The sequence below is a fragment of the Oncorhynchus keta genome, chromosome 34 (assembly GCF_023373465.1).
Source record: "Oncorhynchus keta strain PuntledgeMale-10-30-2019 chromosome 34, Oket_V2, whole genome shotgun sequence".
In the NCBI taxonomy this organism is placed as follows: domain Eukaryota; kingdom Metazoa; phylum Chordata; class Actinopteri; order Salmoniformes; family Salmonidae; genus Oncorhynchus; species Oncorhynchus keta.
The window spans coordinates 52,762,608-52,776,155 of NC_068454.1; the positions used below are offsets into that span (position 1 = coordinate 52,762,608).

Below are 13,548 nucleotides of genomic sequence, written 5' to 3' on the forward strand. Positions count from 1 at the left end.
CCCTTAATACAAATTACTGCAGGTTTAATGATACACACCCCCCCCCAAATAAAGAAAATACTCAGAACAAGGGATCATTTCAGTTTTATTCAACAATTTACATTAATATGTTTATCCTGTCAAGCTTTTTAAAATGACACATCTTTCCAAGATTCTACTGACGACAAAGCCTCCGAGCTTTGCATGATAGAAGGCAAAAACCTAGCATTCAAAATGTCCTGTTTGCCGACTTGCCCTTAAAAATAACATATTTACAAAGATAGGTGGGGGGGAGTGGAGAGTTCACCTACACCATTGCCTCTATAATGAGACAAGCCTGTTAAACTCATGGAATTTAAAAGTGCACAGATCAGGGAGCCCTGCGCTCCTCAACGCCTACGCCTGGCGGGAGACGTGGACCTGAAACAGACGCAAAGGGGAACATTAATGGTGCTGCACCATTCACACACACACGCAAAATGACACACAGGCTAAATAAACAGTCACACCCTCACTGGGGCCCTGTTAACATCAGCTCATCACGAGGACAATATATTGCATTGATTTGTGAATGAACAGTTACTACATTCACACAAGGCACTAAAATAGATTGATATGCTGCACATGCCCAACAGGGGGCACTATGGAGACAGAGGAACAGAAACTTGGCTTCAAATGGTTCCTTTTTTTCTCCTTACACATCATGAAAAGATTAATGATTTATCTTTCTAAGGTAGCCTTGAGCCCTCACAGAGAACAAGGAAAGTTGTACAAAATAAGTATTACTGGGCAGTCCACCTCCAATATGACAACAGAAACATGATACAACAGAAAAATAAATGGTAAAAAATGGAATACTACCTTGATCGTGACTTAGACTTGTTTTTGCGGCTTGCCTTCTTACCAGACTTGTGAGATTTTTCCGTTGATCTTGAGCGACTACGTTTGGATTTCTTAGACTTCTTTTCCTTGCTAAGCTCGGGGGTTTGGGACCTGCTCGACTCCGAGTCGGAGTACCTCTTGCTAGATTTGGCGGAGCCCTTCTTGCTAGCCTTGCTACCCTGATGGGAGTGCTTGTCACCTTGAGGGTCTGTGTGATCGCTGCTTTCTTTCCTTTTCTTGGATTTTCCATTGCTTTCCTCCGCCACCACAGAGCTCACCTCCCTATCCCTCTCTTTCCCCCTCTCCTTTTCCTTCCCCCTCTCCTTTTCCTTCACTTTCTCCTTTTCCCGCTCTTTCTCCTTTTCCCGCTCTTTCTCTTTGGCTTTCTGCCTCTCCTTCTTCCTATCTGACTCTTTCTCCTTCTCCTTTTCTTTCTCCTTCTTGTCGTGGCTGCCGCTACGGTCTTTCTTCCGGTCCCTATCCTTGCTGGAGGCTTTCTGCTTGTGCTTGCTGCTGTGACTGTCCCTGATGTCCCTGCTCCTCTTCCTGTCTCTCTCTCTCTCCTTGTCCCTGCTCTTGCTGCGGCTGTGACTGTCCCTGCGCTCCCTACTCCTCTTCCTGTCTCTGTCCCTCTCCTTGTCCCTGCTCTTGCTGCGGCTGGCCCTGTCCTTGGACCTGCTCTTGCCTCCCCTGCTGACCCTTCGTTCTCGAGAGTGGCTGCGGTTCCGGTGGCGGGCAGAGCGCTCTGCGCTGTGGTTCCGACTGCCCTTCCTCCTCTCCCGGGCCTTGTCGCCGCTGCGCTCCCCGTGACGTCTGTGGGAGCCACGACTGTGGCTGCGCCGGCCACCGCGGGCCCTGTGCGAGGAGGAGCGGCTGCGCCTCCTCTTCCTCCGGGGCGAGGAGGAGGGCGAAGAGGAGCGTGAGGAGGCTGAGGATGATGAGAAGGAAGACGATTGGCTGCTGGCACTGCTGGAGCTGGAGTGGGAGCTGCTGCTGCGTCCGTTGCTGGGGGAACCGCTGGTGCCCCGCACTATGCCACGCTCCTTACCCCGACCCACCTGCCTAACCTCGTTGCTAACCTCAGGCTCACTGCGGGACCTGCGTCTCTCTACTGTGGGTTCCGCCTCCCTCTCTCGCACTTCCTGTTTGTGGAGGCTCTCTAACTGGCCCTCATCATAATCCCCCCTCTCTCTGCTCACTCTGTCCAGTGCCATCTCTTCTGGAAGACAGAAAACAAAACATATATGTTAAAACTCAAAGACAACATCACCGCTGCTTATTGATATTGCCTTTAGTTCCCTCACCACGTGTGTGCTGCGCCTCCTGCGCTTGTCTCTCCTGCAGCTCCCTCTCCTTACGTCGGAAGGCGTCTATCTTCTCCCGGATACGGTGGTGCAGCTCCTCCTCGCCCGTGTCGGAGGACTCGGACGCCTGGGCGCTGTGCTCCTCCTCGTCCTCACTCAAGTCCGAGCCATAGTCGCCAAGTCCACCTGCCACAACAGAGCCCCCAGCTTTTTGAGCAAGACCGCTGCAACTAACCATACACCCAACCAAGCTTCCCATCAAAGACGAGCCTACTGTCTGTTTATTTTCAACTGAACTTCATACTAGAAACCCACTGACACCCCACTTACTGTGAGATGGCATGCTCTTTAGTGTTCTGATAAGAAAAAAAAACGTTGTAAATCTAAGGCTAAGACACAAACTGTGCTGTGAAGGATTGCAACATTTCAGAAACATTCCCCAAATTCCCAGTTTTATCAGAAATCCCGGGAGAAGAATTCCAGGTTGGAGGATTCCATGACAGCTAATTCCCTTCCAACCAGAATAAAAAAATAACAAATACTTCTGGTAATGTTTGGGGAATTTTGCAACCCTAGCTGTGAGGTGGACCCTTCCCTTCGGCTGCCTCAGTCACTCTTCTGAGCTACTAAAGCAGTGAGGGGATAGGGGTTTGAGCTCTGATTCTTACCCAGCAACCCCCCCCCCGCCTGGAGGAAAAGAAGGGGAACTCACCAATGCCGATCAGAGAAGTCAGTGCACTTGACTGTGCCAGCTGTTTGGCAGGCGCTTTGATTCACATCAACAACAGGAACAACATGTTAAAACACATAGAGCCACCATAGAGACAGCCACCATAGAGAAGTCTCTAGAGAAGGGGGGCACAGATAATGCACTATTCACAAGAGCGGTCTTTGGCAACAACAACAAAAAATTTAAAGAATTAAAAATAATGAGAAAACGGAGAGAAGAGAAGGGGTTAACAAACAACATCTGTCACACACATTCAAAGTCAAGACAGTTGGAATAGGGGAGAATAACCACTCTGTACTAATGCACTAGTGTCAGATAAACGGGGACAAGTCACGTGAATCTGATCTATAGGGGAATGTATGTTATAAAGTCAATGGGTTCAGAAACAGTCATTCAGGAGGACCTTCAGGAGCAGCAACCAGGGAAAACAGCTTAGGTTACTGTTGTTTTGTTTTAAATACACCAGCTGCTTGGCTGTCTTTACCAGGGCCATTTTCTTTTTCTTCCGTTGCATTAGCAGAGAATGGTTGAAGATGCATATGATCACATTTGGAAAATACTCCCAAGTTTGCCACTCAATTACCCTGACTTACGGAGATGAATTGAGTGACGTTTTCAGACTATATAAAACAGGCTTAAACATGATGTCTTTGTAACAGGCACAGATGATGCGTGGGCTCGAGGAGACGGGGGTAAGCAGACCTTTGGTGGCTTTGCGGTGAGTCTCTTTGGCCACAGTTTGGATCTCTTCGTTGGTGACCTCCAGCAGGATTTCCGTCAGCAGAGTTTTAGTCACAATCATCTTTGGAGAGAAATGTGAGAAAAGGCTCTGACATGAGTTAATGATAATAATTTGTTTGTTAAGAGGGCAATTTTCTTGCAATCTTGGATAGGATGTGTTTGTTATATTTTGAAATGAGTGAAAACAGGGACCACTAATTTCAGAGCCGCAATTAGAGCACCAGGGCTCTATAACATAACAAACAAATGTATAACAAAAGACATCTTAATAGGGCTGGACGACGTGGCCGAAAAATTACGTATAGATTTGTTTCAAACTTATAGGCGATTCACAATATATACATTGTACATTGTTGTTTGTTGTTCATGGGTTCTCCAAATAAGCTTTGTTGTACAATTAAAAAGGTCCAATACATTGATCTAATCAATTCAGGGCTTGTGAAAGTATACAGAAGCTAAATGTAAGCCTTCCACAACCCACTAATAATTTTAATATTTTATCAAGAGTTTATTAACCTGCTTTTTTGCAATAATAACTGATCTGGACTTCAAGTCTGTCTATTAAAATTTCCTTTTTGTTACAAATTTAACCACAACCATGGACAATGCACTTCTTGTAGCAGGCATAGAAAACTAAGGTCAAACAATCTCTCAAGCACAAGCCCATGTGCTAGTGAATAGCTAGCTCATCTTTATATTTCAAGTTAACTTGGATCTATTTGCTAGCTAACAAGACAGAACAGTTGAATTGCTATGAACACACTTCTGTCCGTCTCCAACTGTTTGAACAGCGTGCTAGCCTGTCCATTTTGTTCAGAATGGCATACCTTATTTCTCAGAATGAGAACAAATTGCCAACTCCTTTATAACAGGTGCTTTATGCTTATTGCTAATGTATAAAATACAGACTAGACAGCTAGTATAACGGTCTTTGGCTGAAATGCTGCTAGTGGTACCGCAATGCCACGCCTACAAACTGAGCATAAATTTTCCTGTTTTTTTACTGTTTTTTATTACAGTAAAAAAAGTATATAAATGTGTTTCGGTGTCCATATGACCGATTCTGTTAGACCAAACCTCAAATCCAAATAGTAAGTTGAAACCGCTTGTCAGATAGAAAGTGATCTCTCATCTTTGTTGTTGTGAGTGGCTTGGTGTGTGTGTGTAAACACAGAAGAAGATGCGAAGTGAGAGGTTTCGCTCTCGCCAAAATCTATCCAAATTTAGCCCAGTGCGTTTCTATGGTCATATGTTTGTCGCCTGTTTTCCCGCCTTTGGGACGATTCCCATTGTTAGGGAGGAGACATGAGCATCTCATCATTATATACAGATCCCTGGTATAAATGGGAAGGTACACACAGAACAGAAGGAGCAAGAGACTAAACAAAAAGAGATGAGACAAAAAAAAGACAAGTAGCCTTCAAGCCAACAAATGCTAATTTAAAAAAAAAAAGTTGACTCTTGCGATACAGGCATTTAGAATATCGCGCAAGAATTCGATATATTTCGCCCAACCCTACACCCACCCCAACGTGTCAGAATGGTAGCTGTAAGCAAAAACTGACCAGCTGGAACTCTCTCTCCTCCTCAGTCATCTCTGGTTCGCTCTGGTCCTCGGGGGGAGGTGACGGGCTCCTGCTGGCCAGCTCCTGCTTCCTGGTCAGGACCCGGTCCTCATCTTCCCTCTCCTCTTCATCACCCTCTTCATCATCACTGTCCTGTTACAGGGGAGGGAAAGGGGTGGTAGGTCAGATATACGACAACAGGACCTCCTGAAAGCTCACTAGTGTCACAGTTTTACAGGAATATAATGAAATTATTTTGGGGATATTTCAACCCACTGTTCATAAGGTTAATGGGATTCATGACGCCATGGAAACAAAAAGTGATTGATGCTTACAAATTTACTCTTGCGGGGTAAACGAGGCCCATCGCCTCCCTCGTCCACCGCGTCGCTCTCTTTGTCTTCATCTTCAGCCATTTCGGCACGCTGTTTCTCCATGCGCTCCTTCTCCAGCTTCTTCTGTTTCTCCCTGTCCATCTTCTCCAGGCCCTCTCGGATCCAGGCCGGCAGGGTGCGCCTCTTCACAGCATCTGAGAGGAGAGCCAGGTCATTGGATGCTGTGTGTGCGTGTCTGTTTTCCTGCGTGCCTGGGAAAGCTAATTGAAAAAAGTAGAGATCAACAGACACAAAACATGGTGAGATACAACATTTAGGATGTTGTGGGTATTTCAAGGCAAGAGAGTTGAAGCAAGTCTCTGCCTCTCTGACAGCAGAAAGTGTCCAGGGATGAAATCCTGATCAGTGGCCATTTAATGAGGACGTTTTTGTACCAAGGTGTTGGTGAAGATGCTCACCGAGGGCGGCAGCAGGAGCATCTTGTTTGGGGATCTGGATGGGGGACCTCTGGCGATCCCTAAAGCCAGGGGGCCTGTCCCGTCTGTTCTGTGGGGGACCCTGTTGCCAGTATGGAGGGTGGAACCCTGTGGATGTGGGGCCGTAGGTAGCAACCGCCCCATGCTACAGAGAGAGAAAATGAGAAATGAGAACCATCCAAACTAGTTGAATGACGGAGAGACCCTATACAACAGCAGCCATGAAACTCTAATGTAACTGTGTGGTGTGTACCTGATAATCAAACTGGTTTATGGCCATTGGGTTCATGGTGTAGTTGTCCGGCTGACCCCCGAAGCCGTGGCTGTTCTGGGGGTAGACCCTGTGGTGGCCTTCAGAGAACTCCAGACTGTCCTGGCTGTTGCTGTCCTCAGAGGGAGCCACCACATCCATAGGTCCAGTCCCCATAGGTCCTGTTCCTGGGGGGATCCACACCTGGTCTATGGGAGGAGGAGGGGGGGGCTGACCGTGCATCCCCCATTCTGTAAACAACAAATGTACATTGTTATTGTTTATTAGGATCTCTTTAAGCCCACCAAAAGGCTTGTCTTACAAGAGACCATTCAAAAATCAAAAACATACACTTGCAGTAATGCTATTCTAACAAACTACTAGACTGCAGGGGAACTAAGTTGATTGGGGCACAGCTCTGTTAAGGTGGTGGATGTGAAATTCTCCCATAACATGTTCGCTGGAGTACATCGGTGACATCACATCATCCCTGAGATATAATGACAAATTATGTACAGACTGAGTATAGCAAGCATGATTGTCTTGCAACGTGAGAAAACAGATCACTGACATAAGCCTTCTATATTCTCCATCCCCAGAAAATTATGCTTAGAGTTTACCAGGTTGCCACAATCTGCCAAAATTGGCATCGCCCTGGAAGGAGCCATGGTTATTGGGCATCACAGGATCCATGCCAGGGATGTCCTGTCCATTAGGATGAATGTTCTGTTGGTCTACTGTAGGGCCTGTAGACTCTTTCTGAGCAATCCAGGCCTGGGCCAGTGCTGCCCAGTCCACTTGGCCTGCACCACACAGAGAGAGACAAGAGAAGCTTTGTTTGGGGTGTCATTTTGTAAAATTGTAACTAATGCAATGATTGAGCTGTCATTCTGCATGGTCAAAGCAATGTTACACCAATCCAATCTTGGATAATTTCCATTTGTACAGTGCTCCATGCATACAGGTCACTCACTTGGATCTTGCTGGTGCTGGAAGGACTGCATCCACTGCTGCTGGTTCATAGGCCATTGCGGCCAAGGCTGTCCACCCTGGTCCCACATTTCTCACCCTGTAGTTCCTACGCCTTGTAGCCTGCCTATGTGAGACAGAAGCATGATATGACATTACTGTAATTGAATAGTGATATTCTCAATGTGAACCGTCCATGCGAACTGGACGTATGATGACTGGCCGGGGTAGGACGTCATTGCGAAATAAGATTATTTTCTTGAGTGACTTGCCTAATTAAATAAAAGGTTAAATAAATACAAATAAATGTGTTAGCAAGCTAGTTATGTAGCCTCAGTTATGTAAACATGAGGCGGTTCACCCAAATGGCTTGGATCAAACAAGTAGCGTTAGTTATCGATGCAGATGATTGTTTGACAGTACTGAAGCCAACGAATTAAATAAAGGCAAAGCTAAATTGCTAACCTTGATAGCTAATTGAGATCTGCGTAATTGTGGCTAGCTAGTTACCTAGCTAACATTCACGCCCCTAAATTAACTGAGGCGGACATGGATGTTTGCTGGGTGGCGCTAGCTAGCGAACGTTTGCACTTCACGCTACAAGTGGATTTCATTTACATTGCATGCACTTAATTTGTGATATCTAGGTAGGTAAACACTCGTGTTATATAAACTACTGTGCATTACTCGTCTGCCTCTTCAGTCAATTTTTTTCCGAATTTCCCCAGGCTCGGTGCGAAATGCAGCTGGCTAACAGTTAGCCAGATAAGTTAGCTATCGTCAGCTTGCTCGTTTTCCAAGATTCGGGTTGGAAAGTTAGAAATTAGCTAGCCGTGGTTTGGAATAACGCTTCAAAGATCAGTCGCTAACATCACCCACTGTAACATCTGCATGATGAGAATGCACACAGACGAAACATCATAACTAACGTGAGCGTCTCCCACCTCACCGACTTGGTTCTTCGCCGTCGAGCACTCAAAATGGCTACGACCTGGAAGTAGTCTGGCGGACAGCCACAGGAGGCGACCTCGCCACAACCCATTGGGGCTCTATGGGGCCAAAAGTAGGCATGCTGATTGTAAATTACGGCCAAAAGATCATGAAAAAGTGACAAAACAATCAACTTAACAATTCTGCAGAAATGATGTACTGCCATTCTTCTGGTACATATTACAAGCTATTTCCAAATGACAATTTGGCCCAAATTGTATTTAGTAGAGTAATTGTAAATATTTTAAAGTGAATCTTTTCATGATATAGGTATGCTAAATCTAACTACCTTATATATGTTTTTTTAAGGGTAGCGTTAGTGTAGCTTAATTTCTTCCAGTGTGAAGTAATTGGTAGCTTGGTACACTATTTTCAGAGTAGTTTCACCGGAAGACATATTCCCTTGAAATTAACATTAAGAGGTATGGATTGGAATAGGTCAATAAAGAGGAGATGGTGGTGGGAACTGTATTGTGAGCTTTACACACACACACACACACACACACACACACACACACACACACACACACACACACACACACACACACACACCCCCTATGGCCTGATTAAGACATATTCACTTGAAATGAACACTGGAGAAAATAAGTTATGGTGTAGATTAAAGAGGAACGGAGAACAGGTACAAGGAGACAGAGCTGTGGGAAAGAGTGAGCGTCTTAGAAGAGGAGAGAAAGCGTTTACACGAACCTCTTTTCCACCTCTTTCACCTCTACTCCACTTCTCTTTGTTTGCATTCTTATTTGTCTCTGTATTCTCTGCATTCCTCTTTGCCTCAGAGTGGTTTCACGCGTGTTCTTTCCCCAACAGCCGAAGAGTAGTGAGCATTCCATGATGATGCTCCTCGGAGCATCTGCCAGGGTGCTCAACAACCTAAACTCCACTGGTATAGCCTACCCTTGTCATCTCAAGACCACAGTGGCTGTTTTATATTCTCTAGTCCTGGACTAAAAAACGTGCATAACTAAGAATCTCTGGGTGCGTCCAAAATGACACCATATTCCCTAAATAGTGGGAATATGTCTACACACCTCACAAGCTTCAGACAACACTCACTCACTCACTCACTCACTCACAAGTGCGATTATCATCTGAGTTCACTCCAGCCAGGAGAACATGGGCGTGTATTTTTTTGCTCAGATGTTCAGCAGTATCTGACCCCAAACAGGTGACGATTTGAGACTGAATTTCTACGTGAAATATATGTTCAAGGCCCCTGCTATAGTGTCCTGTACAGGGATTGAACTTGTATATCGAGCTGCCATAGTCTACAGAAGATAGGCTCTGACAAGGCTAATGCATGAATCCTGTGATGGCCCTCTGTCTACAAATCTAGCTGTGAGTGTAAAATGTGTTGCATATATCACAATTGTTACAATCCATAAGCAGCTGCCCTACTACATGGAATTCTATGGCTAAGCTTCTAACACTCATGTCAATGGCACAATATGGGCCATTTTTAAACAATGGTTGTAGCTGGGGCTCTCAAGGTTGGTTAAATTATACATAATTTAAAAGGTAATTTCATGACCTTTCAGAACCACTTGAAACTCATTTTGAAATTAACCAGGAATTATTATTTTAGAGGTAATTCTGATATGTACTCAAGGTCAAAGTTCTGTTGACCTGAAAATTCTGAAAATGTGTCTGATAGATAGCTGGGAATCTAAGCTTTCCAATGATATCTGATGAAAGGGTATATGTGAGCAATATAATGTATATACCACCATTGTTTGTCATAGGGTAAAATCTTACATTTTTTTTCTACTAATAATTGGCTATCAGATTTGCCACCAATGCTCCTTATAAGACACAGCACTGCACTCTATACTCCTCTGTAAACTGGTCTTCTCTGTATACCCCATCGCAAGAACCACTGGTTGATGCTTATTTATAAAACCCTCTTAGACCTCACTCCCCCCTATCTGAGATACCTAGTGCAGCCCTCATCCTCCACATACAACACCCTTTCTACCAGTCACATTCTATTAAAGGTCCCCAAAGCACACACATCCCTGGGTCGCTTGTCTTTTCAGTTCGCTGCAGCTAGAGTCTGGAACAAGCTGCAAAAAACACTCAAATTGGACAGTTTTATCTCAATCTCTTCATTCAAAGACTCAATCATGGACACTTTTGCTGACAGTTGAGGCTGCTTCACGTGATATATTATTGTCTCTACCTTCTTGCCTTTGTGCTGTTGTCTGTGCCCAATAATGTTTGTACCATGTTTTGTGCTGCGACCATGTTTTTCTGCTGCAATGTTGTGTTGCGACCATGTTGTTTTCACGTGGTGTCGCTACCATGTTGTTTTCACGTGGTGTCGCTACCAAGTTGTTTTCACGTGGTGTCGCTACCATGTTGTTTTCACGTGGTGTCGCTACCATGTTGTTTTCACGTGGTGTCGCTACCATGTTGTTTTCACGTGGTGTCGCTACCATGTTGTTTTCACGTGGTGTCGCAACCATGTTGTTTTCACGTGGTGTCGCTACCATGCTTTGTTGTTGTTGTATAAGTCTCTCTTTATGTAGTGTTGTGGTGTCTCTCTTGTCGTGCTGTGTGTTATGTCCTATTATTCTTATCCCCCGTCCCCGCAGGTCTTTTTTTTTAGGCCATCATTGTAAATAAGAATATGTTCTTAACTGACTTGCCTAGTTAAATGAAGGTCAAATAAAATAAAATTGTCTCATCGTTTTTAAAGAATGACATGAAAATATTATTTTTCACATTTCTTTCATTAGACTTGTACACAGTGAATTGTCTTCAAGTGGAGAGATGAAAGAAAAGATGGAGATGAAAGGGTGATAACACACAGAAAGCTCCCATTATTACTGCACTGCTGTCACACCTTTCCAGCTCTAGGGACAATGACCTTCACGAAAATCACTATGAGACATTGTCACCCCAAGTGAGCCTTCTAGTAAAAACAACAATTTTTACTAGAAATGTCTAAAAAAATTACATTAGAAGACGTCATATATTGTTATACGATGTAATGTAATCTATTTTCAGGGGGAATGGTTTTGTTAAAATATTTTATCAGTTGTTTGTAAGATAAACATTATGCATTGCTTGGCAAGAACATTAAAGGAATAAAAAATAACTTAATTTATCAATAATTATTGCGTTCAAATTTTTTGGGACCTGAACTTATTTAGCAAGATTTAGCAAGCAGCTGAGGACAAGGGGGTATAGGAATACAAATACAAAGAAATACTCATCGTAATTATAGATGGACATACATTTAGAATTGAACCTCCCCATTCAGTTCCCTGTTTCGGTAGTGCACCCAAATTGAGACCATGACCAGAGGGGAAAGAGAGAGTGGGAAAGAGCCAAGTGAGCACCGACGGACTCATTGAGGCTATTGGCATGATCTTTATCAATGAGAGAGTCAATGCCATTGGAAAGCATTTTTTAGTTTTTTCCTCCAGGTTAGATGGAAGTCATATTATACAATCTGTGTCTACCCTCTTTCCCTACTGGACGAGGCCCTGTTCAGTTCCAATGGCAAACAGCTGTCTGTATCCAGTGCATGCAGCCATCTGGTGGACTGTCTGGGACAGAGCACATCGGCTCTATCCGAAAATTGATTGAATTCCGTCCTGTACTGTGATTCTGTCTAAAACCTCTGAAATAAACATTTGAAACACAAGACGGCAACAAGTCAAGACAATAATGCTATAGACTAAAATAAACACCCATGTACTGTATGCTGCCAAACACAGATGCTGACAGAGAACATGGCAGTGAGAAACAAACTCATGGTACCACGGGACCAGTGCCCTGAAAGCAATACGCTTCCAAGCTTGAAGGGGACACAATTCGATTTCCGCCTTCCATGGCAGTGACTAAATGTTACGCTGAGCCTGAGCACTGTCCCTTTGTACTGTACTGTTGTAAGAGATGAACACTGCAGCGGTCCCTTGTCACTGGTTTCCATGACCACCATGACAGAGGAAAGAGGACCAGGCCCTTTCATTAACTGAGATTAAAATCATATCTGATCCTTCAAGAGAACGTCCCCAAGCAAGAGCCCCTGCTTTTAAAAATAGACCAAATACATGAAAAAAGAAAAGAAACCGTGCTGTGTTGTTGGTGGGTGGCTTGACACTCTGCTTTAATGTTTTAACAGCGTGATTGGGATGTCAGTGTGTACGGGACCAGGAGGGTGGAAGATGGGATACTTTTAGACGTTGCCCTTTTCTTGATTCCACACCCACCTCCTCTTCACCAGCTCGCGACATGTTTCTCAAACAGCACTGCTTTGCACCCGTCACGGCACATCGCCGCCACCGACAGAGTGAATATGGCAACTATGGGATTCACTGTGACAGCCCCTGACTAATGGCCAGCACCGTCTTCACACAGTAAAGAGGGATGAGACAGATTCCAGTGTAAAAACAACAGCCGTACTCATCCACTATCAAGTACTTTCCGTGGCGGAGAAAAAGAAGAGAGAGGATTCAAACATCCACCCAAAATAAGAACATGCAAGCTGAGCCTTGTTGGTTTCCCATTTCATAAATTAGATCTATTCTCTTCGATATATATGATTTCACATGAGCCAACGGTGTCCTGAGTTCCTTACTGAAATCGATTGGTATTTTCAGAAGGAAAAGAAAGCCTGATGAAAAACCCTGTAGAACCATATCCATATATGGCTTAGTATTGTGGTAATTCACCAAATTCTCATGGTTTTGCATTTGCATTTCACACAAGCTGTCTGTATGCAAATATTTGTTCACCGTAATTATTTGTTCTTAACATGCAGAAGCATAATAATCCAAGAGTGTAGGCACTGAGTATTTATTTGTTTGGGGGAGGGGGACACATTTTTTTATTTTTACTTACAGAAATCCCTCACTTGACCAGAATAATTTGGCAATTAAACATAAATGGTGAGACACATTTGAATCCCAAGATTGATCAACACACGTTAGTTTAACTACAGCAGAACATATGGGGATAAAAAGACTAAATGAAATGAAAACAATCGTTTATTGTCCGGCGAGCTGGCATTCATATATGTAGCAATGTCCCTTTGTTAAACGTCACAATGTGTTTGTATCTGTGTGGTTAGAGATTGTTTGTGCACCAGTGTGCATATTTAATAGAACTAGGATTTGGAAAAAACAGTGCCGACCAACACAGTAATGTATTGGTCTGAAAAACACTCGGATGGCCTGCCACATGATGGACCTCTCCTTTCAGGAATAGTTTGAGATCACATTCTTTTGGTATTTTTGTATACGTTTCCCATAATTTTATATAATTTCTCTTACCAAAAACTATTTTGGCAATCACCATTT

General features: G+C 44.0%; 2 protein-coding genes across 11 annotated transcripts in view; both read right to left on the reverse strand.

Annotated features, from left to right (window-relative positions):
- Positions 1-68: 68 nt before the first annotated feature.
- pnisr (PNN-interacting serine/arginine-rich protein) lies at positions 69-8,324 on the reverse strand. 10 transcript variants are annotated; one of them, XM_035750557.2, is made up of 12 exons: positions 8,176-8,324; positions 7,236-7,358; positions 6,883-7,065; positions 6,266-6,513; positions 5,995-6,157; positions 5,537-5,796; positions 5,202-5,354; positions 3,598-3,697; positions 2,878-2,931; positions 2,166-2,351; positions 841-2,077; positions 69-399 (listed from the first exon to the last, which is right to left on the reverse strand). In XM_035750557.2, exons 2-12 carry the CDS (start codon positions 7,321-7,323, stop codon positions 369-371), a joined length of 2,703 nt encoding a protein of 900 aa, XP_035606450.1. In that variant the 5' UTR covers positions 7,324-7,358; positions 8,176-8,324; the 3' UTR covers positions 69-368. The 10 variants fall into 10 exon arrangements, 8 of the variants coding, with proteins under 8 accessions (XP_035606450.1, XP_035606444.1, XP_035606447.1 ...); XM_035750551.2 differs by having other exon boundaries at positions 841-2,080; XM_035750554.2 differs by having other exon boundaries at positions 841-2,080; positions 8,181-8,303.
- A 4,705-nt stretch (positions 8,325-13,029) lies between these two features.
- The window catches only part of LOC118367272 (ubiquitin carboxyl-terminal hydrolase 45-like), a 49,016-nt gene continuing 48,497 nt past the window's right edge, over positions 13,030-13,548 (reverse strand). The window contains exon 18 of the mRNA XM_052494066.1: positions 13,030-13,548. This exon is cut by the window's right edge and continues 550 nt beyond it. The gene's annotated coding sequence lies outside the window, so the exon portion shown is untranslated.